We start from the raw sequence: 27,347 nt of genomic DNA, 5'->3' as shown, positions 1-27,347 counted from the left end.
TGTCAAAGACAATCCTGAGACCCACATTTCAAAGAACTCTAGAGAAAGGTTGCATAAACATGATCATCATACAGCATCAGAGAGCACGTTATTTTAAACGTCAGTAAGTCCCCCGCTAGGATACAATGCTACCGCCTTCCTGAAAACCCCAATACCTTTTGATACTGCCCAAAAGCTAAATATTGGTGATAGATGGACTGCTTGGATAGAGACATTTGAGGACTTCCTTGATGCACGTGCAGAGATAGCAGAAGGATTAACAAGTATCTCAAAGATTCTGATGGTTATGGTGTAAAAGAAGTCATAAAGAAAATGCCAAGAACTGATGAAGTCAAGTACCATCAGATTAAAAATGCTTTGAGTATCAAGTTCAATCCAGCACCAAATGTTATTTTTCAGTCAAGAATGCCAAAGAAAGAGTTAGTGAAACCATTGATGAGTTTTTGGAAAGACTTCATGAACTCATCAGACACTGTAAGTTCAATAAATTTAATGATGAAGAAGCTATGCGTTTTAGAGTTATTGAGGGATGCTTGTCAGATTCATTCAGACAATTAATTCTGAGAGAAACTCTTAGTCTGGAGCGAGTGTTGATGGCTGCCAGAGCTGAGGAGGGTGCTGAAAGACAAGCTGCTGACATGGAGGCTGGAGGTGCTCAGACCAAATCAGTCATGAGTGTGAAAAGTAAGCTAAAGAAAAAGACTGAAGGACACAAAGTGATGTCTACATGTAAAAAGATGTTTTAGATGTGAATATTCATTCCCACACAAAGGAACTTGTCTGCCTATTGGACAGATATGTAAAGGTCGTAAGAAAGGGAACCATTTTGTGATGATGTGTAGAGCGAAGGAAAAATAAAATGCGTCACTGCGCACAGACAAAATGGCTGCCAGAACATTCCAGAAGCAACATTCAATGCGCGTTCACAAGGCCAAGAGGTGACATCAGTTCAGGCAAATTGATACTAAATGAAGTAGATCGTCATCTAAATCATCGTCAAACAGCTCCTCTGTTAAAATATCAAGTGAAAGTGAAGAAAGTGACTGTGCCATGTTGCTGTTTATCTCAGAGAAATGTGCGCATGTTGAACTGGACGCATGTGAAGAAAAAGAAAAGTCGACATACCAAAGCAGAAAAATCATACAAACCCTGTCCAAACATTACATTGAAAATGAATGGTTGTTCAATACCTTACGTTATGGACAGTGGTGTGTTAATAACCATAATGCCTGAGGAGAAATTCATTGAACTGTCTCCATTACAGCGGCTTACGCCATCAAAGACCCTTCTGTATACATGGGCTGCATCAACCTCCATAAAAAGTCAAGGTTCATTTGTGGTGACAGTGAAACATAAGAAAACGAATATACACGCACCGATCCATGGGCCAGATGCATTTCTTAAATAGTGACTTTATAGAAATCGCTATTTAAGAAATGCCAAATGCAATCTACTAAGATACTGATTTCCTAATAGCAATTCCTACAAAGGCGGAATTGCTATTAGGATATCGCTATTGAGAAATCACATTCCATTTGAGTCAATGGTCTTCTTTTGTATTTCCTGGGATTAGGAAATCGCTATTTAGGAAATGCAAAACCAAGGATGGAAATGGACAAAAGACCCCTGCTGGTGCACCCCAAAAATAAGGCTCTACCAGGAGAGCACACAGATGCCTAAGGGGCATGTGTGTGCTCTATTGCAATTTGCAATTTTAATAAAGCACTGTGGGTTGCTGATTTGAAATTGCATCTGGTTACCATCAACTTCACATCCAGGAATCGCAAACAGGAAATCCCTATTCTACAGGGTAGAAATCGCAATTTGTGATCCCCTAAAGGGATTTGTACCTAAGAAAAGCTCTGTTTATATTTTTTAATGGCCTGAAATAGCGATTCGGACCATTAAGAAATGCAATTATTCTTCGTACAGTGTGCCCCATGTGCTTCAGGGGACTGATTTCTGTGAATTATAACGTGAATGCTCATAATGAAATAGTAAGCTAATTTCTTTTGTTGTTTCATTGGTTAGGGCAGCTTAAGACTTTGAAAGTAAAACTGCAAGTTAGAGAAGATGTTCGTCCTGTTGCCCAGAGACATAGAAAAATTGCTTTTTAATTTACAAGAAGCTGTTGTAAAGGAACTTAAATCGCTACCTAAATGTCATTACTGAGCATGTCACTAGTCTAACCCCATGGGTTTCTCCCATAGTAAAGGTGCCTAAAAAAGTCAGTGAAGGAGTTGTATGCATCTGCATTGACGTGCATCAGGCAAACAAAGCAATTGAACACGATTGACAACCAGGTCTACACATTACTGACATGATGATGCAACTAAATGGTCTTTTCTCACCTTGATTTAAATAAAGTATATCATCAGTTGGAACTGGAAGGCAGTTGCAGGTACATTACAACCTTTTCTACACAGTTGGTTTGTCTCAATACAAAAGACATAGGGCCTGATTATGAGTTTGGGTGTTGTAAACCCCGACTGCCGGACCCATGAGGAGGAGGCCACCTCGGAGCTGGTGGTCTGCCACCTGCCCTATTAGGATTCCCCACTGGGCTGACTGGCGGAAAACTTGGTTTCCGCCAGTCAGCCTAGTGGGAAACATGTGGCGACATTGGACTTGGTTCTACATGGAGCAGAGTTGAATGCAGTTCACACATGGGGCCTCGCTAACACCCTCTGAAAATGTGTGACGGCACTGGACTCAGTTCCACATGGAGCTGAGTCCAATGCCGTTCTCACACGGGGCCTCCCTAACACCCTCTGAACAGACAGTGCACATTCCGATGGTGCAGGCAAGGGGGCCCCTGCACTGCCCAAAAAAGTGTTGTGGGGAGTGCAGGGCCCACCCTGTGGCCCTCAACACTTGTTCTCCACCAGCCTTTTCATGGCAGTAGAACTGCCATGGAAAGGCTGGCAAACAACGTGGTTGTAATCAGCCCCACCCTGGATTATAACAACCAAGAACTCCGTTAGCCCGTTGCAATCAGAGATCCTGGCAGAGACGGTGGTCTTTTGGTGGTTTGACCACCAGATTTGTAATGTGGCAGTTGGCCCGCCACATCTTTGGGTATCTGACCACCACCGCGAGTCTGGCAGCCATGAGACTGCCAGACTCGTAATCTGGCCCATAATTTTGGTGTGTCATTGGCTGCAAAACATTTCAAGACGTCATTAGTCGTATCATACAACCTGTTGTGAATGCGTTCAGTTATAGCGATTACGTATTAATTTTCAGAGCTGCACCCAAAGGAACATGGTAGAGCTTTCACACAAGCATGTCGTTTACTCAGTGATGCAGGACTGACTTTGAATACAGACAAGTGCAAATTCAACAAGACAAAGCTAAAATTATTTGGCCATATCTTTTCTGAGGGGGGTAGAACACCTGATCCTGCAAAAGAGCAAGCTCTATCAAATGCTGATCCCCCACAAGATGTTTCAATGTTGCATTCCTTTCTGGGCAAGGGCACTTACTATTTAAGATACATATAAGACGTTGCCCTGTTGGTGCTCCATTACGATAGTTAACCAAGAAATGTTTTTATTTGTAATGGTCCTAAGAATGTGAGAGAATTTTCAAGAGGATCAAACACTCCATTGAACATGCTCCTGAAATGGCATATCTTAATCCAAGGCTTCATACGTAGATTGTTATTTATATCAGCCCTTTTGCGTTAGGTGTGGCCTTGCACAGGTAGTAGACGTTTGTCTCAAACAGAACATGCTTATTCACAAGCTGAGAAAGAGAGTTTGACTGTGGTGTGGGTTTGCAAGCATTTCCATTTATTCCTGTACAGAAAGCCTTTCAAGCTTTTAACTAGTTATCAAGCTCTACTGACCATCTTTGACAATCCGAAAGCCAAGATGTCTCTTTTTATTGAAGAATAGGGACTCCGATTACAAGAATACGATTATATGATTGTGCATCATCCAGAAAAGGATCCAAATCATGTTGACTCCTGTTTGAGTGTGCCTATACAAGGTCACGGCAATCCATCCAAGACGGCTGAAGCCTATATTAATTTCATTGTCAAGTCAAATACACCAGCTGCTATTTTGTTAGCCCATATTATCACTGCCATTAGTCATGATAGTGACATGCTGAAGTTAAAGGACATAATTAAACATCAGTTGTGGAATGGACACACTCGACCTCTCACCAGTGATGGTGAATATCAAAAATACAAAAATGTCAAGGATGAATAGCCTATAACTCAAGAAGGAGTAATGCTACGAGTGTTGAGAATCCTGATTTCTAAGAGTCTGCAACAGAAAGTAATTGAAGTGACTCACAAAGCACATTGTGCTATCTTTGCCACAGAAAGAGCTCTACGAGATCGAGTGTGGTTTCCGTACTTAGATGAAAGAGATGAAAAGGAACACAAGCCCTTTCATATATGCTGCTGCCTTTCTACCACTTTTACTCAACATACTCTGAATATGTCAGAACTTCCTAAGCATGCATGGGACAGCATAGCCATCAACTTCTGTGGTCCATTGGAAAAGGGACATCACCTGATGGTGATTGTTGATGATTACTCATGGCTCCCTGAATTTGAAGATTTCTCATCTACAACTCACGAATTAATCATTAAAAAACTTGGACCCGTATTTATACTTTTTTTAGCGCCGCATTTGCGCAGCTTTTTGATGCAAAAGCGGTGCAAACTTACAAAATACAATTGTATTTTGTAAGTTTGTGCTGCTTTTGCGTCAAAAAATGACGCAAATGCGGCGCTAAAAAAAGTATAAATATGGGCCTTGATAGCATCTTTGCTACATGAGGCATTACAGACATTGTGAAGCCTGAAAATGGCCCACCTTATAACAGTAAAGAATTCAAAGAATTCCTGGAGCACCAAAACATAAAGCATTAAAAGATTATACCTTTGTGGCCGCAGGCCAAAAGACTTGTTGAGCATTTTATGAGTATGCTAAAGAAAGCAGTTCAGCATGCAACTCTTGAGAAGCTCAGTTTGAAAACAGTAATACATTCTACTCTGCAAGCTTATTGTTCAACACCCCACTTGACCACATGCAAAAGTCCTGTGACTGATGTTTGGGAGAGCAATGACAGCCAAGTTACCTTAAAGGACCACCAAAAGTGATCAGAGTGAGAACAGGATTCATACAAGGGACTTGGTTAACAAACAGAAAATGAATGCTTACACTGACAAGAGGTGACATGCAAGGACATCACATTTAAAAAAGGTGATTGGGTAATCCCTTTCCAGATGGGTAAAAGAAAATCTGATGCTCCATATGATGCTAAACCCTTCCAACTTGTGTCTGCCAAAGAACACATGTGACAGCCAGCACCCTTGGATGTCTGTTACCAGAGACTCGTCTCACTTCAGGCCTGTGATTCATCGGTCTTCAACTCAAAATGGTGAAAGAAAGACTGACCTTGAAAACTCAGTGACTACTGCTACTTCTTCACTATCCTTAGAAATCTATGACACTGAAGTTGACAGCTCACAGCTCCAGTATCCAGATCGAGTCAAATGATCAAGGTGCCAAGAAGGTCGATCGAAGAGATATAGGTGGTCATTCTAACCCTGGCGGTAAAAACCGCCAGGGCGAATGACCGCGGTAGCACCGCCAACAGGCTGGCGGTGCACCGCTGGGCATTCTGACCGCGGCGGTTCTGCCGCGGTCAGTAGCGGGAAACCGGCGGTCTCCCGCCGGTTTCCCGCTGCCCTGCGGGGAGCGCGCTCCGCCGCCATGGGGATTCTGACACCCCCTACCGCCATCCTGTTCCTGGCGGGTCTCCCGCCAGGAACAGGATGGCGGTAGGGGGTGCCGCGGGGCCCCTGGGGGCCCCTGCAGTGCCCATGCCAATGGCATGGGCACTGCAGGGGCCCCCGTAAGCGGGCCCCAAAAGAAATTTCAGTGTCTGCTTTGCAGACACTGAAATTCGCGACGGGTGCTACTGCACCCGTCGCACTCCAGCAACTCCGCCGGCTCCATTCGGAGCCGGCTTCATTGTTGCTGGGTCTTTCCCGCTGTGCTGGCGGGCGGCCTTTTGGCGGTCGCCCGCCAGCACAGCGGGAAAGCCAGAATGGCCGCCGCGGTCTTGTGACCGCGGTGCGGTCATTTGGCGGTAACCGCATGGCGGGCGGCGACCGCCGCCCGCCGCGGTTAGAATCACCGCCATAGTTATATGTGTTTCTTCATATACATATATGTGTGTACATATATGTCTGTTGATTTTGTAAGAATTGTAATTTTTCATTTAACAGAAGGGGATATTTAGTGTCTTTCAAGTTTTAGGACAGAACCCTTTTGGCTTCAAATGGACTTGTACTAGTGTGATGTAATCCCTAGAATAGAATGTAATGAAAACTCAGTTTAGAATGTTTGTGTTCACAGGTACACGCAGAGGAATAGAGACGTGTGATTTACAGCTCCGTGTGTGACGTACTCATTGGACAGTGCCAAAGCTGCAGAGGACGCTACAGTCATGTGACCCAGAACAGGCTGCAAACCCCAAATGGGTTAGGAGTAGAAAATGTCACCTTTCTAAAAGAGGCATTTTCAGAACTGACTTAAAATCCATCTTCACCATTAAAAATGATTTTATAATACAATTCTGTCGACACAAGACATTACTTTCTTACCTGCTCCCTATCAAAGGTTATCACTTATAAACTGTAATAAGGAATCCCAATGTTTCATATGGTAGAGGTAGGCCTCAAAACAAATTTAGGAGTCTTTCACTACCAGGACACACAGAACTTAAAAGTCCATGTCAATCTTTTTAAATACACTGTACCCTGTCCTATGTTTGTTTATTGCTATTCTAAACAAAGACAAACTATAGACAAGCTGGTAACCACTACTGCAGCAAGACTAATGTTAAGTCAGGCATGACTGTATTATCCTTGTACTTCATCTTAACCAAGCAAGCAAATCTCACAATTATGAGTTTACCATTTACCACATTTTCACTAAGCAAACTTAAACTAAAAAGAGAGCCTTGTGTTAGCAGCCTTCTTTGATTTACGATCACAATCGGTTCTTGTAGCAGGCATGTCAAAGTGGCTTTTCAAAGAAACTATAAGATGTTTGAAGAACTGAAATAAATAAATGCACCTAATGGGAAATGTAGAAATAAAAACTAAAGAGACTGGGAACAAGGCATGATCTAATGACTTTCACACTCTGTAACAGAATTTCCTAGCTCTCATGATGGTTCAACAGATCTTTATGCTAACAGCATTAAAGAAAATTTGGGGAAATTCAAATTTGCCGGACTCTGTCCTGTATTTTCATCAGTAGTCCATTGTCAGTCTGCTGCTCAGGATAGAGTTGCTTTGTCCATCACCGTCCCACACACTTGCTGATGCTCCCTGTATCCTAAAGGAGAGAAAGGCTGTCCGAACCCCATTTTTTAGGGTTGAGTGCGCAAAGTGCGCTGTCCCTGGTGTAATCTCTCTGTGGGCTTTTGAGCGTGCCCATGTCATGCCCATCAGTTTAGTTGGTTCGTGGGCTTGCCTTTTAAAATTCGCTTGACTTAATTAGTAAAAGGCAGGCATACGTCATGCCTTTTTTGGTGATTAGCTCTCCTCGAGCTCACTGACCAACAACTGAAAACATACGAGGTTCTGTGTTTTCCGCATGGCTTCTGGACTACTTTTTCTTTTTATTTCCTACACAGCGCAATCTCCCTGGGCAGTAGTCGAGTGCTTTGCATGACCTCGACTCCGTTACATGGATATTTGCACTTTTGCCACTTACATGGACAATTACACTTTTGCCAGTTACATGGATGATGTTTGCTGATATGTTTTACTGCAAGCGAACTTCTGTCTCCTTATGCGTGGATGCTTTGCGCTCATGGCGGCCATCAGCTCACTTATGTGAAACTGTTTTACTTATCATTTTCAGTTTAAGTGGCAGGAAAAGTCCAGTTACGAGTTTACAAAGCTATTAACTGTAATTCGAGCAAACACAAGGCCTATTGCATTGCAAATACTTGTTTCTCTTACTGGGCTCCTGGTGCGATCTCAAATCAGCTAATAGATGCCGTTGTTGGTGCCTGGTGGTCAATGTCACTAATTGTCAATGACACACAGATGGGGTACTTGGCAGAGGTTGCTGCAAAGTGACCCATGGCAACCAGTACAGTGCGAGCAGGTGGCCGTTCCGGGAGATGCTTTTGTTTGTGCCTCTGCTGAGACTCCATTGGCAGCATAGGGCACTGGTGGACAAGAGCAGACTCATTGGACATAGTAGTGACCTCCAATACTTCCTGCTGCACTGCCACACAAAATAAGGGCACAGAAAGGTCCAAAGAATTTACAAAGACAATCTTGTGGGCCTGTGAGAACTGTAAAAAAGTGCTTCTGTGAAGCCAGTGCCAGCTGCACCACCTCCGTCCAACAGCTCCAGTCCGAATGTCCCTCTATCCAACAGTTCCAGTCTGACTTTCCTGTTACTCTGAGAGTGGTAAAACGTGAGCAATCAAAGGGAGGAATCCCGACTCCATGATGGGACATGGCTCATATAACAATGATAACTGATTGACAGCAAAGAAGGCTGGCAGAGGAAGGCCACAGATATTAATGATAGGCGTACTGTGCTAAAGGGTTTTGCACTCACAAAGAATGTGGAGTGCGAAATTGCAAGCTTTACAAAGAGAAAACCTCAAAGTCGTAATGTTCTAAAGGTACATCAAGAGTCTTAAATGGATTTGTGACGCACTGTTACCTACTTTGTGACTCCTTGAGATTTTCAAGGATGCAGGGAGGTTGCTGGACCTCCTCTCTTCACTCCCTCAGCCCCTCCCATAAATGTCAACCATATGTATGTATGATTTGCCGTGGCTTTCGTTGTTGAACACTTTTGATTGGGCACCAACATCTGAAAAGAGGTAGTTTCTATTCACGAGATAGGAACTGTCAGTGAGTGCCAGATCTCACTTTGTGAAGGTAAAATGTGGGTCTTTCGAGGTGCATGCAGCAGTCCACGAAGACACTGCATGCGCCCGATTTGGTCCTTCATATCATGACAATTTTTTATTGCAGCTTTTATCCATTTAGGAGACAGGAGCTGTCGTCATTGCAATTTGTGATTAAGAAGGCAGCGATAAAGATCTGTTTACCGTTTAAGTCTTCCATTACTGCAGTCACAGCCATTTGGTAAGACTCGCAGATGGAATCCTTCCACATTAATTAGTATAAGGGTTGCTTCACATCCTACCAAATGGGAATTTCGCACTGTCCACAGGTTGAGTCACAAATGCAATGCAAAAATAGCTCTTTTGTATTCAACATGGCTTCCCTCCATTCCTTTAACAGAGGGCTATTGGTGTGTTGTGTGAATTATACTTATCCACTTTCTAGCAAGCTGCTTTACAGAATCACTGGGCTACATGTATGCAGCAAATACCAGGTCCTTTCTGATAAGGCCAACATGTCTTCTTTGAGGTGACTTGCACCATCATCATCAGACTTTATTTCGTCAATTGCATAAAAGCACATCAATACTATGGACTTAATTATGAATCTCTACGGGTCACTAGACTACCATACTCAAAGTGGCAGTCCGGACCACCGTGGCTTCCAACTGTCAAATTAGGAGTTTGTCAGTCGAACCACCAAAAGACCGCCTTCTCCGCCAGGATCAGTGATCCTGACAGGACGGCGGTGGTCGTGGTTGTAATCAGCCACGGCAGAGCTGAAGTCCGCGCTGCCAAGCTGATTACAATTTGTTCTCCTCTGGCCTTTTCATGTCAGTCGTGGGGGGGCCCTGCACTGTCCATACCAAACCATTAAAACCATCTCAGTAAAAAATGATTAAAATGTCAAAAAAAGAACATAAAGGTTGCAGCAAATGGAATAAGGTCATTCAAGATGTTAATGCAGCACACATAGAAAGAGGACAAAACTGGAAGAAATACAGATATTTCTCCCCGTTGTGTCACTTCTATGCCACGCCTAGCACTTCTAGTCCTCTCTGCCTTCTTGTCCAGTAGGTTTTGGATACCCATTGGATATGTGTAGATCAACAAGGTACCAACCTCAAATCCTAATCCTCAGACCTTCCCATTTGCCGCACCCTGGGCATCATGCTTGTATTGCTCCAGTATAGATGCCATGTCATTAATGAATAGAAAAAACAAGGTATGAGTTAAAACGCACCACTATGTTACAGCCTAAGACATTGGGACAAGATCAAATGCAGACTGAAGGTCGATGAAAATTACGTAGAGGTGCTGTCTCCCAGCAGAACATATTTTCAGAAGATTAGTTGTAATTGGATAACTTGGTCGGTGGTACTGGTCCCAGCCCTGAACCCAGCTTGCAGGCGAGTCAACACGCCAACATCCTCCATCCAGGCTTGTAATCTGCTGAACAGGATTCAACTGAACAGTTGCTGTGAGCTATCAATAAGACTGATAGGACGGTAGTTGGATTGAAGGGACCTTTGGCCTTTTTTATAGGTAGGGATAATTTCAGCCCTGCTCAGGTCCATGGCATAGTGAGCCTGTTCATAAGGTTGTTAAAATAAAAAGCAAGGTAGGGGGTCAAGATCTCTTTCCCAGCTTTAAACAAGTCCCCCGTACCTTTTCCAGCCCTGGTGCTTTGCCTGGGGGATCCAATCTATAGCATTAGTGACTTCACTCACAGTGATAGGGTAAAAAGTGCTGCCAGACTGGATTTCTGGGACAACCCCAGATGAAACACAAGATAATTTCCTGTCCTTTTGCCATTGTCTTGGGAGGTCCAATCCTCCTGAAAAACAGGACATGATCATGTCTTCAAGAGCCCCTTTAACAGGACTCATTGCAACATCAGCAGTCTGCAATACATCCAGCTCATTCAGCCATGTATCACACGCATACAGGCGTCTGAAATGATCAACCCACGTAGCAGTTGTTATATTGCTACACAATGGGGCAGCATGGTTTGGGCCATTGTTAGCCAATATTTATCAAAAGGAGCAATGGCTTTTCCCTTTGATTGCAAACGATAGTGTCTCAAATTTAGCCACTTCATGACCTTACTTGGCCTTCCCCAATGTGACTTTATAAGAGGCTCAGGCTTCCTAGATGACCTCTCTGGTCCCACCTTTGATAGCTGCCATTAAGGTATGCCTTGCTAACCTACAATCTCTGACCTCGTGGCCACGTTCAGGGAGGGACCTGGCCTCCACATAAGAAGCTATTTTAAGGAGCAAGACAGAAAATTGTGGATAGCTATGAAGTCCTTTCATGAGTCCTCAGTGAAAGAACTCACTCCTAGAGCCAACACTGCTTTCAAGGCAGTAGCAATAGCCTCATATAGCTGTACTTGAATAGTTGGGATAGAAGCAATAAGACTACGTCGGTTGCTAGTTGGTAGTAGCCCCCTATCAAAAGGTTTATGATTTTGAGAAGGAATATGCATGTTAGTTACATCAATAGTTGCTAAACTGGTCCTGCTACCTGGATGCCTACGATACACATTATACAAACATAAGGAGACCCCTTCAGAAAATTTTAAGAAGACACATAATACATCTAGAGAGCCAACATCAATAACTTTATAAGTGCATACCAATGTGGTTTTCAGCCAGGTTGCTAGGCTCCCTTATGGCCTGCCCATTCCAGAAAGAAGGGCGGGGTGATCATAGCTAGCAAACCCAGACCGAAAATGAGGTATAACAGTCCAAGTTGCCTGGAGCATGCACATGTCAAATTGATCCACAAAGTCACACATCTTTCTGGGCATGTCAATTTGTTTTTGATACCAGCAAGGTTCCAGGAAACAAGCTTGGTGGGAGGGCACACCTTAGGCACAGTATCACTTCAAATAGAAACAGAAGAAGCAACAGGTACTGCGAGTTGGAGACTGAAGGGTACATGGGACTGCAAAGTGTGGTTGAGGGCGAAGCAAGGAGCCTCAGGTGCAGGATAGAGCCAGTCCACAGCTACAAGACATGAGGAAGTATTACAATCAATCACGGTTTCCATAACACTTGTAATTTCAAGCCCCCTCTGTCATTCCAGAGATGCATCCAGTTAATCATTACCATCCAAACCTGATAGTGGCGAGAATCTGTAAAAGGTGGAAACACTAGAGGTACCCAGTGCTTCTGGATGGTGGTAAGCATTCCCCCTCCTTTCAGGCTGGCCAGGAAGGCTGGAAGGACTGGATTTATAAAAGAAACCCAGTGGAACAATGCTTGGGCTCCATCCTATATTGCCAAACCCACAACCGGATTTAACCAGGTGATGCGTCAGACCTGTGTTCCTGCAGTTAATGACCACACAGTCCCCCTCAAATGTTTTGGGTGATCGACCTATCCACCCAGTTCTCCTCACCAGTAAAATATCACTTTTACCCCTCCTTTCAGGCTGGCCAGGAAGGCTGGAAGGACTGGATTTATAAAAGAAACCCAGTGGAACAATGCTTGGGCTCCATCCTATATTGCCAAACCCACAACCAGATTTAACCAGGTGATGCGTCAGACCTGTGTTCCTGCAGTTAATGACCACACAGTCCCTCTCAAATGTTTTGGGTGATCGACCTATCCACCCAGTTCTCCTCACCAGTAAAATATCACTTAACTCAGATATGGCAAAGGCTGCATTCCGTGAAGCCAATGAAAAACTTTGGTTTTCAATTCTGCATGAGATTCCTTCCTTTAGGCTAATAGGGACAGTACTCCCACCAAAACTGCCACATTAGGACAGCATTCTGGTGGTAGGTCCAACAACTGTTGGGGCTGAGAAAGAGAGCTGCTGGCAGAGGTAGCAATATTAGCCCATCTGACCTCTAAAGCCCAATTCCAGCAGTACCCCATCTAATTGCAGGGATAGACCATGCCGCTATGCCTCGAATAGGTGAGTGGTCCATTGGAACTGATGTTTCTACATGGGGCAAGGGCCTCTGGACTGTGTTACAAAATCCAATGTTAATGCAGGGACTGATGCTAAGAATAGGCCGAGCAGGCAAAAACAGAGGGACAGGAATTGGGGGTGGTTAATTGATTTTGGTGGGCAGCTCCTGGTTGACCTGCTCCAAGTGGCTTAACCTGACTGCTAAAGGGTAAATTGCAAAAGCAACTATAGTTTTTACTTGAACCAAGGCAGCCTCCCATGTTAATTAGATCCATCCCCTTGTATTTCAGATTGAGTAGATGCCGACTTTACTTGTGGGAGCCTGGGGATAACAGTTTTCTGAGTACAGGAATATGAAAGAACAGTACGCCCCTGTTTTTTAGGATTGCCATTAATAGATCCTGTTTTGGTTTTCCTCTTCTTCCTTGCAGAGGGCTCACAAAAGCTGGTGGTCAAAGGCAAGGCTAGGGCTCCCTAGCCAAATTAATTATGGAGTCATGACTTGGAGATTCTAAAACAATAATACTAGTGCAACTTACTGGAGCGACCTCAAGGGTATTGAATGGTGATGGCTCTGTGCTTTGTGCAAACAAACTGGGCTCTTCTCCAAATCGAGAGACAGACCCCTTTCAGCCAGTTCCATCTACGTGGATACTATATTGACTGCTCGGGCTAAAAAGGAGTCTAGTGGGAGCTTTAACAATGGTGCTTTCCTTCCCCAAAGCCAGTTTGCTCTTGCCCACAGCTATAGTTTTACTGTCAGTCACAATAAAGCAGGAAGAGACTCACCAGAAGAACCTTTAGTGCAATAGGTGGAGGTGACAAGAGGGGTGGCCCAGCCCAACCTCTTCCGGGCTCTGACAGATGCAGACGGGCCGCTTTTTACTCTGTCTTCGCCCAGACATGCACCTGGGCACTGACTGTGCTGCAGGAATGCTGTTCAGTTTTAATGTCTTGTGCCTTCAAATGCTGTATCAACAGTGGGCAGGCTGCCCCAAGAGCAGGCTGAAGCCTGCAGTTAAGGCTGTGTGGCAGTGCGGTGCGTCTTCCTTACATTTGTTAATAAAATGATATAAATCAGTGTGTATAGTCTTGTGTGAAATATGGTTGATTCAATCCAAGAGTCCAATTCTAAAAACAATTTGCACACCTATGTTGGACAGAGGTATGGAAATGTCTTCCTTTACGAGAGTAAATATAAATTTATATACACTCATTCCTGAACGAACACTCCCAAAGTGATTAACCAGCATGTAAAATGATTTAAGGCACACACTAAGTTACACCTAACACAGGAGCAAGACACAATTACCCACAGAAAATGTTCTGCAAATCTAGTTAGCTAGTTGAAATTTACAATGAAAGGCCTGTGTAGTGATGATGCCCATGCCAATACGTACTTAAGAATTTGTATATTCAGTGCAACAGAGACTGCAGCAGAGATGCAGCTTGTGAGAGTAACTGTCTATTGAACACTAAATTATCTCTTCTCCTTCTAAAATACATACATCGTTTTGTGATATAAAAAAAACCTTTACATATACAAAAGAAAAGAGCATCTCACATGGTAAATTAAACAGCTATGTAGGACCTCAAAATAAATACTGCATTGAAAATATAACTTACTACCAAAGCGTACATATAGAAATATTTGACAGCATTGTCTATAAAAAATATAAACCTATAATCACAGTAAATTACATTAGAGGATAAAACATAAATATAGTTAGAGTGGATAATCTGCATAAAAGCAACACATGAAAAAATCTGAATAAGGATAATCTGCATAAGAATGACACCCCGTATTTGCAAACTAAACCTGGTGATAAAACAGCAACTGTCTACTTTCAGAATATTAATGGACGACTGCTTCCGTGAACCAATACATCACTATTCGTCAACCCACTAGAACTCGTTAACGCATTATCATCATCAACTTTATTTTGATCTGTCATGAGATTGTCATGACTTGCATTAGTGTTGTTAACTTTTACCACCTTCCCAGCATTCCACCAACTTCACCTTTCAATTTTATCTGTGAGTAAATCCTTTGATGGTGCCTAATTTGTCAGAGAAAACAGTGGGGAACGCTTTTACAAACTCATCAATATAATCATTTGAACCAACACTTGATCCTTTGTACCTGGTCTCAATACCATTTGGAATAACCCTTGGTGAAACCAGTCTAAAATACAGAGACCTTTGATTGCAACATAGACTTTATCTAGAATATTCCTACATCTGAATTCCAAGATGTCCTCAGAAAATCCTGCAGGCTCAATCTTGCGTCCTTTGTATTACAAAGTCTGGTGGCTCAAAAGGTGTATTTTGCCACACTTCCTTGAACAGTTCTTCGTGATCATTGTGATCCTGGCTCCTAAATCCACCAGTAGTCTAACACTTTTATCTCCAATGCCTATATCCACATATGGATCAACACAATTTGCAGGATCACTGCTAATCACTGAACTATCGGTGACTACAACTATCATGTCTCCAAGGTCATCCTGTATGTTGTCTATTTTATTGCTCTTTGATAAACCACCTACATTTCACATTTTTAACTGGACAACTTTGACTACCCATATAGTGGTTAGGGTTCCTGAATCTAAAACATATGTTTGTTTGTTTGAAGAATGTTCCACTCTCATAACGAGTTGTTTTTACTGCCTTCTCCTCCCTAGTTTTCACTACACCTATGTTTTCTGTAGATTTGTTTTCCAATTCCTTCACCAATACTTTTGATATTTCAATACTTTTGGCTGTTCTTATAATCTCTGCGAGAGAAGGATTTCCCATCAAAGGTAATTTCTGCTGAATGTTGATTAGTAAATGTTTCAAACTGACTATGAGCAACTAACTTCCCAAGCTCTGAAATGTATGTGTCTACATCCTCCCCACTTCTTTGATCCCTCGTAAGAAATGTGTGTCTACTTACCACAGAAATTGGCTGAACGTCAAAGCTTAGTTCAAATTTTTTTAGTGCTTCAACAAATTCATCCACCTCTTCATCCTCATTAAGTGCCAGTGAGGGAAGATGTTTATACACAGACAACTGTTCGAAACCTAGCGAGTGGAGTAACAAAAATGTTTTTCTCTCTGGTCAAAAACGTGATGCACCAATGGCTAAGCCTCATACCAATTCCTCCATGAAATTGGTGGATTTCCTGGTACGGCCAAAAATGGTGGCGATGAAGAAACAGACGGCATGGCAAACTATTCTCTATTGAATATTACAAATGACTATAAGAACCTGAGGAAAACTTGTAATACTTACAATTGTGACATGCAGAGAATCACTAATTAGTGTGCACATCACCAAGATGCTAAAATTGATGTGAGCGGAAACACTAAACCACTGAGTAATGTCAAGGCACACAAAAAAAACGTACGTAATTTAATAAACAAATGGATAAGGCATGTGATCCTCAATTAATTTTGTGCACATCACTGACATGCATGGCACAAATCTCAAACAGTCTTCGCTTGTTTGCGTTAGGTGTGCACATCACCGACATGCCAAGCAATCTTCATTTATTTACCTAGAGTGTGCACAACACTGTTATGAGCCATTGAATGAACGAAAAACTCCAAGTGCATACAAAGCAATCTGCACTTGTGTCCGTTAGGTGTGGCCATCACTGCTATGTGCACTTCAAAAGTGAGAAATCCATTTTTGCCAAAAAATCAGGACCGCTGTTATAAAATAAGGAACAGAAGGATTAAAAGCTGGTCTGCTACTTATAACATCTTAAAATGTGAAAACAAAAATGGCAGAACATTGGCCTGAGACACATTGGCCCTCATTATGACCTTGGTGGGGGGCATCAGCCGCCCACCAAGATCGGACCGCCGGGCGGCCTCCAATGCGGCCACACTCCCGCCGTGGCCATTTGGAGATCCCCGCTGGGCCGGCGGGCGGAAACCTGGTTTCCTTTCCTAACATGGTGGCATGCACGCAGATGCTGCATCAAGTTATTCCTCTCCTAAAATGGAGGCCCTAATGCTGAAGCTGCACCATGTTCTTGATCTCCTAAAATGGCGGCACACACCCTGATGCTGCATCACGTTCACTCATCGATGATCAATTAGAAAGTCAATATTCTTTCTTCAACATGGTGGCACATATGCTGACGTAGCAGGTCAAGTTAAGTCAAACGCTGCTGAAGTTACGCATGCACACTGACCATGAAACATTTTGCAGTATTATGGCGTCCCCCAGGACTTCGCCAATACTGCCTCCTAGCAGGAAAATGAGAAAGCTGCTGACACTCTCTGCCGACACCGCAGTCAGCCAGGAACAGCTCACAATCCAGAAATGGTAAGTAAGCAACCGGATTGGATTTCTCTGTATGTGTGGGTTCTTCAGTCTTTGATACCCCCACATACCCAGTATATTTGTAGTGATAACACCCATGCCAATGTGTTCTGAAGAAGTAGTTTATTCGGTGTAACCGTGGCGGTGGCGCAGTTTCTCAAACTGTCAGAAATTGCCTTTACTCTTCAAGTCACCTCAAACGTTCTCATATAGGACTATGTGACCTCATAGACCCAATACACTTTGCTTATGTTCAACTAAGCATTGCACACTACAATTCATATAGCACGGCGGAACATGAAAACCATTTCCGGCCATTAATACCACCCCCTCCCCCAACATGTAATTATGAGTTTCAGGCCTAAAATGTATCACAGCTCATGGATAGAACCTAAGAGAGAAGTAAGGTACACCTGTTTTTTTAAAAAGCGTGCACAGCTGTTTTCAGAAAAAGTGTTCTGATTAGGCCGTAAGTGCTTGAACTACCTTTTGATTAAGAACCACATACTTAGATTTCAATGTGATACACACATCAATTAAATAAAATTGTGCTTGTGTACTTTATCTCCTGAAAGTTCAACAAACATTAATGTCATACTTTTAATTTGTCCTTCAACAGTTTGAACCTCAGCAACAGCGACATGTTAACCGTTTATGATGGAGAAGAAACAACATCCCGGATTCTTGGGCAGTATGTTGGTAACAGTGGACCACAGAAACTCTACTCATCAACACCTGACCTTTCCATCCAATTCCACTCAGGTCCAGCTGGACTCCTCTTTGTGAAAGGGCATGGATTTATTCTGAATTACATTGGTAAGCTTTAGACATATTTAGTTTGCAGCTGATGTATTAAACCACTGGGTAGTCAGAAAGGTCACTTACGTTGAAAAAAATAGATGTACTTTGTTGTCTGTTCAAAAAATAGATGCAGCCATTAGAATTTAAGGCAACATTTTCATTCCATGCTTTGTCTAAATGTTTATGTGGTACAGGTCTAAATATGTTCTATTTCCTTGTAGAATTTTACTTTTTGTTTCCATTTTTGAACTAATGAAAATGATTTTGTAGACTTAGGTGAAGTTGGTTAGTGCCCATCCAGTTTAGTTACACCAATCTATGTTTAATCAGATCAACATATCAATACAGCCTGTGTTCTGATTTCATGAACCCAGGTGTATATTTACTAAATTAAACAAAAAAAGAAAAGTTATGGTTTTACAGATTCTCGACAGGATTCAGGAGTGTTTGGCAGAATGTGGGATCTTGCTCCACCAAACACAAACCCAACTATATCAGCGGCCTGGCCGCATCTTATCTTGACATAAATGCCATACCATGTTACTTCTTTTTACGTGAAGGATAACTAATCCTCAATCAATCACACATAAGCTTTATTCGGCCAACCGACCATCAAAGCAATACAATACAATACAATATAGATATAAATAAACATCATAATATCATAACAAAATTTAAAAAGAATAAAATCCATGTTTGCCCGACTTAGAACAATTTCAAATCATTGTAAATAAAAGATGCGTATGCGCCATGCCGTTACTAAAAACTTGCTTACTGCATAAATTGTCACATTTGAATTATGGCTTTTTAAAATCCTCAAAGCTAAAACATATTTCCTTAAGTTCAGTTCCCGACAGATTTTGCGAATCCATTTAAACCTTGGGGTTGAGTAAGCGGGACAAAAAAACATAAAATGTTCTACTGTTTCGGGAGAAGTGCCACATGCAGGACAAATATCAGAGCTTAACTTGGGTCCCCATCTGCTCGTCAAGGCCTTCAAAGGTAATGTTCCGAAAAGTTATGGTTTTACAGATTCTCGACAGGATTCAGGAGTGTTTGGCAGAATGTGGGATCTTGCTCCACCAAACACAAACCCAACTATATCAGCGGCCTGGCCGCATCTTATCTTGACATAAATGCCATACCATGTTACTTCTTTTTACGTGAAGGATAACTAATCCTCATTTCTTGATTAATTGATTTCATATGGACTTTAGAGTGAGTACAAGACTCTGTTACACCATTAGGCATTGAACGGGCTACATCAAAATTCGAAATAAGAAAAGTTTACTCCTAGAACCGGAGTGGGGATCTGTACTTCTTCAACTCCAGTTTTACTGAAAACAGCTATCTCACGTGTCTAATTTAGTGATCTATCAGTTATAGACCTCTGTGCAGCCATTTGAATTCTCATCTCTGCGAGACATTCTGTGATGTACCCGAATTTCAGTATCACCTCAATGCTTTGTCAGGAGATGCTTAAGTGCTATTTACAGTGTTGCTATAATAAATGGAAGAGTGGTGTCTGATATGATAATGTCTTTAATCCATCTTTTCCAGTATGCACTGCTACTTTTTATAATTTACACGGTAAATTGCTCCTTAATGGTACTATAAACACGTAAGCTGTTGCATGGGTTGTTGGTTCCAGCTCGGTTAAACTTTTTCATTCTCTCCTCAATGGCTTGATTTACAACTGCAAGGAATTCACAAAAGGCAGAGTTGCAACCAGTAAATCGAGGAACCACTGTGTAATAATATTCATAATGGTGTAGCATCATGCATATGTAAATTGCACAACGGGCAGGGACTAGCTGTTGCTAGGTGAGGATGTTCTGGAAACTTTAGGAACTCCCACAAACTTGAGTGTATGGGTATTCCCAAACATTTTCAATCCAATTCCTACCCTAGAACAGGTGGGATACCTGCTCTTGTGGTGGGCTGGAGTAAATCCCTATCCCAGGTGGAAATGGGGGGGAAGCAGTGCTTAATTTGTTCTTGTTGTTTCCGGTGTGGAGCACCAGCACTTATTTTTGAGGGACGGCACTTATTTTTCTGCCTCAAGCATTTATTGAGAGCAAACAACACATATGGGTAAGACGGAGGAAGAGAAAAATGAAAAAACCTCACAAAGGGGAAAAGCAGAAAGCAGCAAGAGTGAGCTGAAGGGCAGGGAGTGCTTTAAATGGACTGAAGAGGCCCGAGGTGACTTCAGGATTACGCTGCCTCAGTATTCCGGGTTTGCATATTTAATTGCAGCAGGCACATATTTAGGAGGAGGGCTTTGGGCACCAGCACATTTTTATTTACAAATTAAGCACTGGAAGATAGCAACCTATAAGATGTGCTGGAATGTAGGTAAAAGGGCTTCTTTGCACAGAAAAATGCTTGCCTTGTGGGTGAAAAACAAATGTGCAGTTGCACAAATACAATGGTACTTCCCCTATACACAACTGTGACTATGTACAATTGCACATGCAGAAAGCCCTTCACATGGTCAGAATTCAGAATTCACAAAAAGTTTCTAGGAGTACCCCTGGAAATCTGTTACTGTGGCAGGTTTCTACGAGGACTCTTAAAAATGTTTGTCAATTCATCATTATTGTAATTCTGTATCCATGTCAGATTGAAAATTTGCAGGTTGCAATTAGCAAATAAGTTTCAGAATCAGGCCATTAGCGGTTAGCATTCCTCATTCAGTCTGGATTGCCAGCATATAGGCTGCTAAAACATTTAGGAATTTCCTTTTGGATTATTGGAAATACTGGAAGCTCCTCATATTTGTTCTTTGAATACTATTAATGAATTTTACTAGAACTCAAATAGTGTAACTTTTTCCAACCCCCTATTTTGTTCATTTTGAGACCCCATGTGCACTCATGAGGAAAAGTTATAAAAAGGCAAGTTACTGGTGGGAAATGATTTCAGAGTCACACAGAAAAAAACTATGAAAGGTGTGATGTATACAAAATGCTTACACCACCACCTAGCAGTCAGAAGGGGAAATTACTTGTGTGTAGGTATAGAGAAAGCAGTAAGTTCCATGTGCTACATGTATGCCAAAAATCAAAAGATGTACCAAGTAATGATTGTAAAACAAACACTTTGCACATCCCTACATACGGTCCAGCCTCCCAATAAAATCTCTTGAAGAAACCAATTTAGGTGTTGTTGTAGATGCAGGTGGATGAAACCCTTTCAAGGATACTAGTGGAAAATTCAAAACATGAACTTCTCATCTGCAACTCACAAAAGTCACAATGTTAGTGTGTTCCAACAAGTAAAACTCTTTGGATGCTGGAAGTGTATGCCGGATCCTGGAAGCAAAAACCGAATTTTTGGTTCTCATGATGTGATTCTGAGCATGTACCACTATGCCTTGCATGCTTCAAGAATCATACAGTGTATCCATCAGCCTGTTTATCTGAAGTCAGGGTAAAAATGTGAGACACCCATTGAACTAAACCTGGAAAAATACATTTCGTTTGATTTACAGTTGAGCGATAATAAACATCCCTAAACGATAATAACAGTATAATGATTAGAGCTCATAGTGTACATTCTCGTCCAGATTTAATAGATTATTCATAAATCAGGATTTTTCAGTGCCAGACAACTCCAACTCAAGCACTTAATTGCAGCTTTCTTTTTCTTTTGCAAAGTTAAGCCAATGTGACAAATATTGGTCTTGATTATTAACTTAACATTCTAATCTAGAGGCTAAGGCAGTCGTTACGAGTTCAGGGTCAAATTTGGATCCCTGTGCAAACATGTGTTTGCTCAGGAATCAGAATTACGAGCTGTGCGATATGGATCACTCCCTCCTACTATCCCCTGATGAACTCCAACTTGTCAAAAGCTGCCGAAATGTATTGGGGGAAATGTCTGGAATTGGTCATCACCTGCTTATTTGGATGCAGTAAGCACCAAAATCCGCATGTTATTCCCCAAACATTTGTAATCAGATGCTATTTATCGCACCCATAAATTCCGACTCCGCCGAGTCGGATTTTATCAGGTACGATAAGTATTAGCCCATTTAAGGGGCCTCTCGCTATGGGGGGCAAAGTCTTAATAAGTCCAACAGTCCAGTGTAAATCCCAAGTTGCACGCAAACAGGAGCCTTTCACCTGAAAGGTATTTCTTGTTCTACTGAATATAATGCTCATTCCCAATGTTTTACCTTTTTGTCTCGCAAGGGAAAACCTTGATAATGACGAACAGGAAAAACTACTCGGAAACAGCAGAACAACTTTGAACGAGGGAGAAATACCAAGTAGGTTGGATTAAAGTACCAATGTCCTGAGCACCCAGAAGGAGGCCTTAAATGATAGCCTTTCTAGATCCATGTGTATGTTAATCTTTAACCTGATTCCCATTCAGCACTTATTTCTGGAAGCAAAGATTGCATAGTGTAAACATTTGTCTTACTGTACAGTATCAAGCAGGAAAACTGAAAATAACATTAAGGGACAAATAGCAATTATCCAGAACCGGACAGCATTTTTTTAGATTCTTCTTTCTCCATTGAGGGTGGAAAGACATGACTCGCACTGCTTTTCATCTTTGCAACTTCTAGAGAAAAACTATTGCTTCTTGAACTTCTGCGACTTTGCCTCTTACAGGTGAAATGCTAATGAAGTGGAATGACTTGAAAACATGTACCTGTACCATGCACAGGCCTGAATGCTGTCTGCAAAGGCTTCACAAAAACTCAGAAGGTCATCACTGTCAGGCACTGATGCAAAAAACTGTGCAATTCGATTTTGCATTATTTTGCTCCTTTTGAAACGTGGAATAGAGAAAACACGTTTGCTGCTGAAAATACATCATACTCATGCTTGGTATTCAAAAACATATTGCTGGTGTGTTTACTACTGCAGATTTCGCTTTCATAATTGCAAAAAATCTGCAGTGGGAATTCCACTTAGCAGATGGGAAGTTGCTCTCTCTCTCACTTTGTTTGCAGACTTGACACACTTAAGGCAGGAGTTTTCAGCCAAGCACCAGACCAAACTATTGACCATTTGTTTTTGTCAAGAAAATAATTTTCTCCCAAAGGTCTAAGGACTGAATTGTTTAGAACTACAAATAGGGACCAATTTAAATGTTTAGTATTGGAACGTTTTGATTTCCTATTAAAAAACATTAAAGGAATATCTAGTATTCATGTTTTCATTCTTTCTTTATTCTTACTCAACAGTAACATTGCCAGAAAAAATAGACAGAAGAACCTTAAAAAGTGATTTCCAATTTGCATATACACTTTAGCACATTAGCTTCACATCTAGGGCCAGATGTATCAAAGAATTTTGCATTTGCAAACGGTGCGAATTGCAAAATTCGGCCGTTTGCGAATGCAAAATCACATTTCTGAATGTAAGAAAGGCATTCGCAGTGCAATTTTAAGTAATGTCTAAAATAGCGATTCCTTAAAATTGCGACCCCCATTTAGAGAATCGCAAATTGCGATTCTCTATATAAGAAATCGCAAATAAGGAATCCTCATTTGCGATTTCTTAAGCACATGTATGAAGCAATTCCTTAATGCAAATTGAGCATTAAGGAATCGCTAATTACCACCAAGTTGAACTTGGTGGTAACCATGTGCAAAATTTTAAAATCAATTTTTAAATTGTACATGTAAAGCACACATGCCCTTTTGGCATGTGTGCACCTTACATGTCCCCCCAAAAAAAATTGGGGTGCAGCAGAGGGGGCCTTAGGCCCCCAGCACCCTGGGGTTTTGCATTTCCAAAATTGCGATTTCTGGTTCAGTAATCGCAATTTTGGAAATGCAAAAAATTTGCAGATATGGGCCAACAGGCCCATAGCTGCGAATAGGGCCGGTATCGCAATTTGCGATTCGGTAATAGCATTTGCGATTTTTAAGAAATCGCGATTACCGAATCGCAAATGTGATACATGGCACTTTGCGAGTCGGAAATAGCGTTTTCTTAAAAATCGCTATTTCCGAATCGCAAAGGGCCGTGATGATACATCTGGCCCCTAGTGCCTTCCAGGAAGCTATTCAACCATGTGACATCCACAAACCATAAATTCCTGGCGCTCACAGTATGAGGTTTGCAGGCTACTTGTAACAAAAAGTTGCCTTCAGCTCAAGCAAGAGCTCAGCCAGGTAATATTGATTAACACTTTCTGTAAAATACCCTGGCACCACACTTTCCTAGCACTGAGACAGTAGACAAAACATTTAAACTTGATCCCCTTTTTTCTGCAGCAATCAGAGAATGGTCATTCTCCCTTTGCATACCGGCTCCTTTCTCACTGGAGCAACTGCCAACCAGACATCTCCGTTTTGTGCTTTCTTTAGAAGTGCTAACATGCTTTTGGTATGACTAGGTATACGTTAATCCTGTAGTCCATAAGTGACTTAAATACTGAATAACTTTCTTTAGATATCACACACTGATAAATGGTATTTCTCACTGTATTCTACCTGAGCCTGCATAGAGAAGTTGTTTTAGCCAAAATCCCAGGTATCGTGCATTGGCCCTCATTACAACCCTGGCGGCCGGTGATAAAGCAGCAGTAATACCGCCAACATGCCGGCGGTAAAAAAAATGGAATTATGACCACGGTGTATACTGCCAACACAGACAGCCACCTTAACACACTGACCGCCACGGCGGTAGCAACAAGCACCACGGCGGTAACCGCCAACAGCTAGGCAGAAGACAATGTTCTGCCCACTGTATTACAACAGGCCTATCCGCCACCTTTTCGGGGGTGGTACCAACGACAACAAAAGCACAGTGGAAACAGATATCAGAAGTCAAAGGGCTCACCTCTGGACACTCAGGAAAGAACCACGTCGCCATGGAGCCAGAACTGCTGATCTTCCTCATGCTGGTCTACCTCCTCCTACACCAGGAATACCAATGACGGCGACCACGGTGAGTACTGCCGCCTAGCACACAGGATAGGGGGGTGGAAAAAGAGAGTAACACACACGCAACACGCAACACCCCACCCCCAACATACACACAAACAGATGCAACAACATTACACATTCACCCCCTACCCCTCAGGAATAATGCAAGGACAAAAGGAAGTGATTGAAGTGAGTGTAATAAGATACAATTCTAGAAATACGTCCTCAAAATTCAAAACAGTATTTACAGATATACAAATGGAGGGACACTGCCCAGTCCAGTCCATAATGTCCGTGGACCACAGGGCCACATCACATAGGCCAAGGCCCCATCTTACTCCTGCATCAACATGGAGAGCACACTACTGGGGCATCAGGTCAAAAATACACAGGCACCTCAGGGGGACCGGGAATAGTGGGGCACCTCAACCGGAAGATGGTACAACACCACTTGTCCTGGAGGGGGCAACATGAGCTGTGCGATGTCCTGGTGAGTACAAAGCCACAGTCTCTCACGTGGGTGGTTTGCCCACTGCTTGGTCCTGGGGAGTGCAAAGCCACAGTCTCTCTAGTGGGTGGTTTGCCCACTGCTTGGTCCTTGGGACTGCAAAGCCACAGTCTCTCAAGTGGGTGGTTTGCCCACTAATTGGTCTTGGGGAGTGCAAAGCCACAGTCTCTAAAGTGGGTGGTTTGCCCACTGCTTGGTCTTGGGGAGTGCAAAGCCACAGTCTCTCAAGTGGATGGCTTTTTCACCGGTTCTGGAGGGGGCCTTGTGCCCAGTGTGCTTCATCCTGGCAAGGAGGGGGTGAGTGGATGGCTTCTTCCACTGGTTCTGGAGGAGGCTTTGTGCCCAGTGATGCAGATCTTTGGGAGTGCAAGGTCACAGTCTGTCACCTGGGTGTCATGCCCACAGGATTTGCAGTGGGCAGAATGTATTACACTCCATGTAGGCAGGACTACAGACCGTCCACCAGTGGCGATGGCTGCTCAGTGGTGGCAGTGCTGGTGCAGGTGTCGGTGCTGCCAGTGGTGCGGGAGGCTCCAGCCCTTCCCCTGCAACCTCGGACGGCTGCCCACTGGGGCTGCTGCTGCCAGCAGTGGTGCTGGCACTGGTGCTGGTGGCAGTGCAGGTGGCAGTGCAGGTGGCGGTGCTGCCCGTGGCGAGGGGAGGCTCCAGCCCTTCCCCTGCAGCCTCGGACGACTGCCCACTGGGGCTGCTGCTGCTTGTAGTAGTGCTGGTGGCGGTGCAGGTTGTGGTGCAGATGGCGGTGCTGCCAGTGGTGGGGTGTGGCTCCAGCCCTTCCCCTGCCGCCTCGGACGGCTGCCCACTGGGGCTGCTGCTGCTGGCAGTGGTGCTGGCAGTGGTGCTGGTGGCGGTGCAGGTGGCGGTGCAGGTGGCGGTGCTGGCAGTGGTGGCTCCAGCTCCTCTCCTGCAGCCTCAGATGGCTGAAGCACCATGGTTGGTGTTGGGGGCTCAGATTCTGTTACAGTACCAGGCCTCCTGTCCCTCCTGCCTGCAGGGGCAGGCCCTTTGCCCTTGCCCTTGCCGTCTGAAGGTGCCTCCTTGCCCTTGCCATCTGATGGTACCTCCTTGCCCTTGCCGTCTGGTGGTGCCACCATGCCCTTCCCCTTGTAAGCTGGTGGTGCTTCCTTGCCCTTGGGAGCTGGCGGTACATTCTTACCCTACCCTTGGCAGCTGGTGCAGGCACACTGCCACTGCTGATGGGTGTCTCCTTGAAGCCTCTCACACCTACAGTAGCTGCTGAAACTACCGTGGCCGTGAACTGGGGGACTGAGGTGCTAGCCTGGGTTCTGCCCACCCTGGCCCGACCTGAAAGACAAGTGGGAAGGGGTAGGGAAGAGGTCAACGGCGGAGAGGAAAAGCTTCTTAGGGACACTGGGGCGGGAAGAGGGTGAAGGTTTGGGAGTGGAGGAAGAGGGAGTAGTTGTAGGAGGTGTCTCTCTGCTGTGTTTGGGTGCAGGTGCATGGGCTAGATGCTGTGGTGAGGTGGATGGTTGTTGGGTGTCTGAGTGCTTGCATTTGTGTACTTTGGGAGGAGGGGGCACAGACACAGTGGGAGAGGACAAAGGGGACATGTGCATGGATGTGGGGGTGGTGACTGCCAGTGAGGGGCATGTAGTGATAGGCGTAATGTTGATTGAGGCAGTGGGTGTGGATGTAGTGCATGCATGTGCGAGTGGAGATGCTACTAGGAGGGAGGTGGACGAGTAGGAGGAGGGGACACAGTGGAGGCAGTTGATGTTGTTATGTCAGCATCTGGATGGTGTTTGTCTGAGCGCCTGTGGGATGATGTATGGTGCTTGTTTTTGCCTGAGCCACTCCTGTGTGTTGTCTTGGGGGCATGGGACTGGGCAGAGGAGGTTGGAGAGGGGAAGCTAGAGACAGGAACAATGGCTGTCATCAGGGAGGTGGCCAGAGCCTGGAATGCTCTCTGATGGGCTGCCACGCCAGAGTAAATGCCCTCCAGGAAT

The 27,347-nt window shown here is 43.5% G+C and overlaps 1 protein-coding gene across 2 annotated transcripts in view; it reads left to right on the top strand.

Annotated features, from left to right (window-relative positions):
- SEZ6L (seizure related 6 homolog like) overlaps positions 1 to 27,347 on the top strand; it is a 1,547,572-nt gene that overhangs the window by 1,337,179 nt on the left and 183,046 nt on the right. For both annotated transcript variants that reach the window (XM_069214699.1, XM_069214700.1), the window contains exon 10: positions 17,778 to 17,974. In XM_069214699.1, the coding sequence (XP_069070800.1) occupies positions 17,778 to 17,974 (197 nt within the window). The remainder of the gene's footprint in view (positions 1 to 17,777; positions 17,975 to 27,347) is intronic.

Source organism: Pleurodeles waltl, chromosome 11 (genome assembly GCF_031143425.1).
Source record: "Pleurodeles waltl isolate 20211129_DDA chromosome 11, aPleWal1.hap1.20221129, whole genome shotgun sequence".
Lineage (NCBI taxonomy): Eukaryota > Metazoa > Chordata > Amphibia > Caudata > Salamandridae > Pleurodeles > Pleurodeles waltl.
This window is presented reverse-complemented; position numbering and strand designations above follow the sequence as displayed.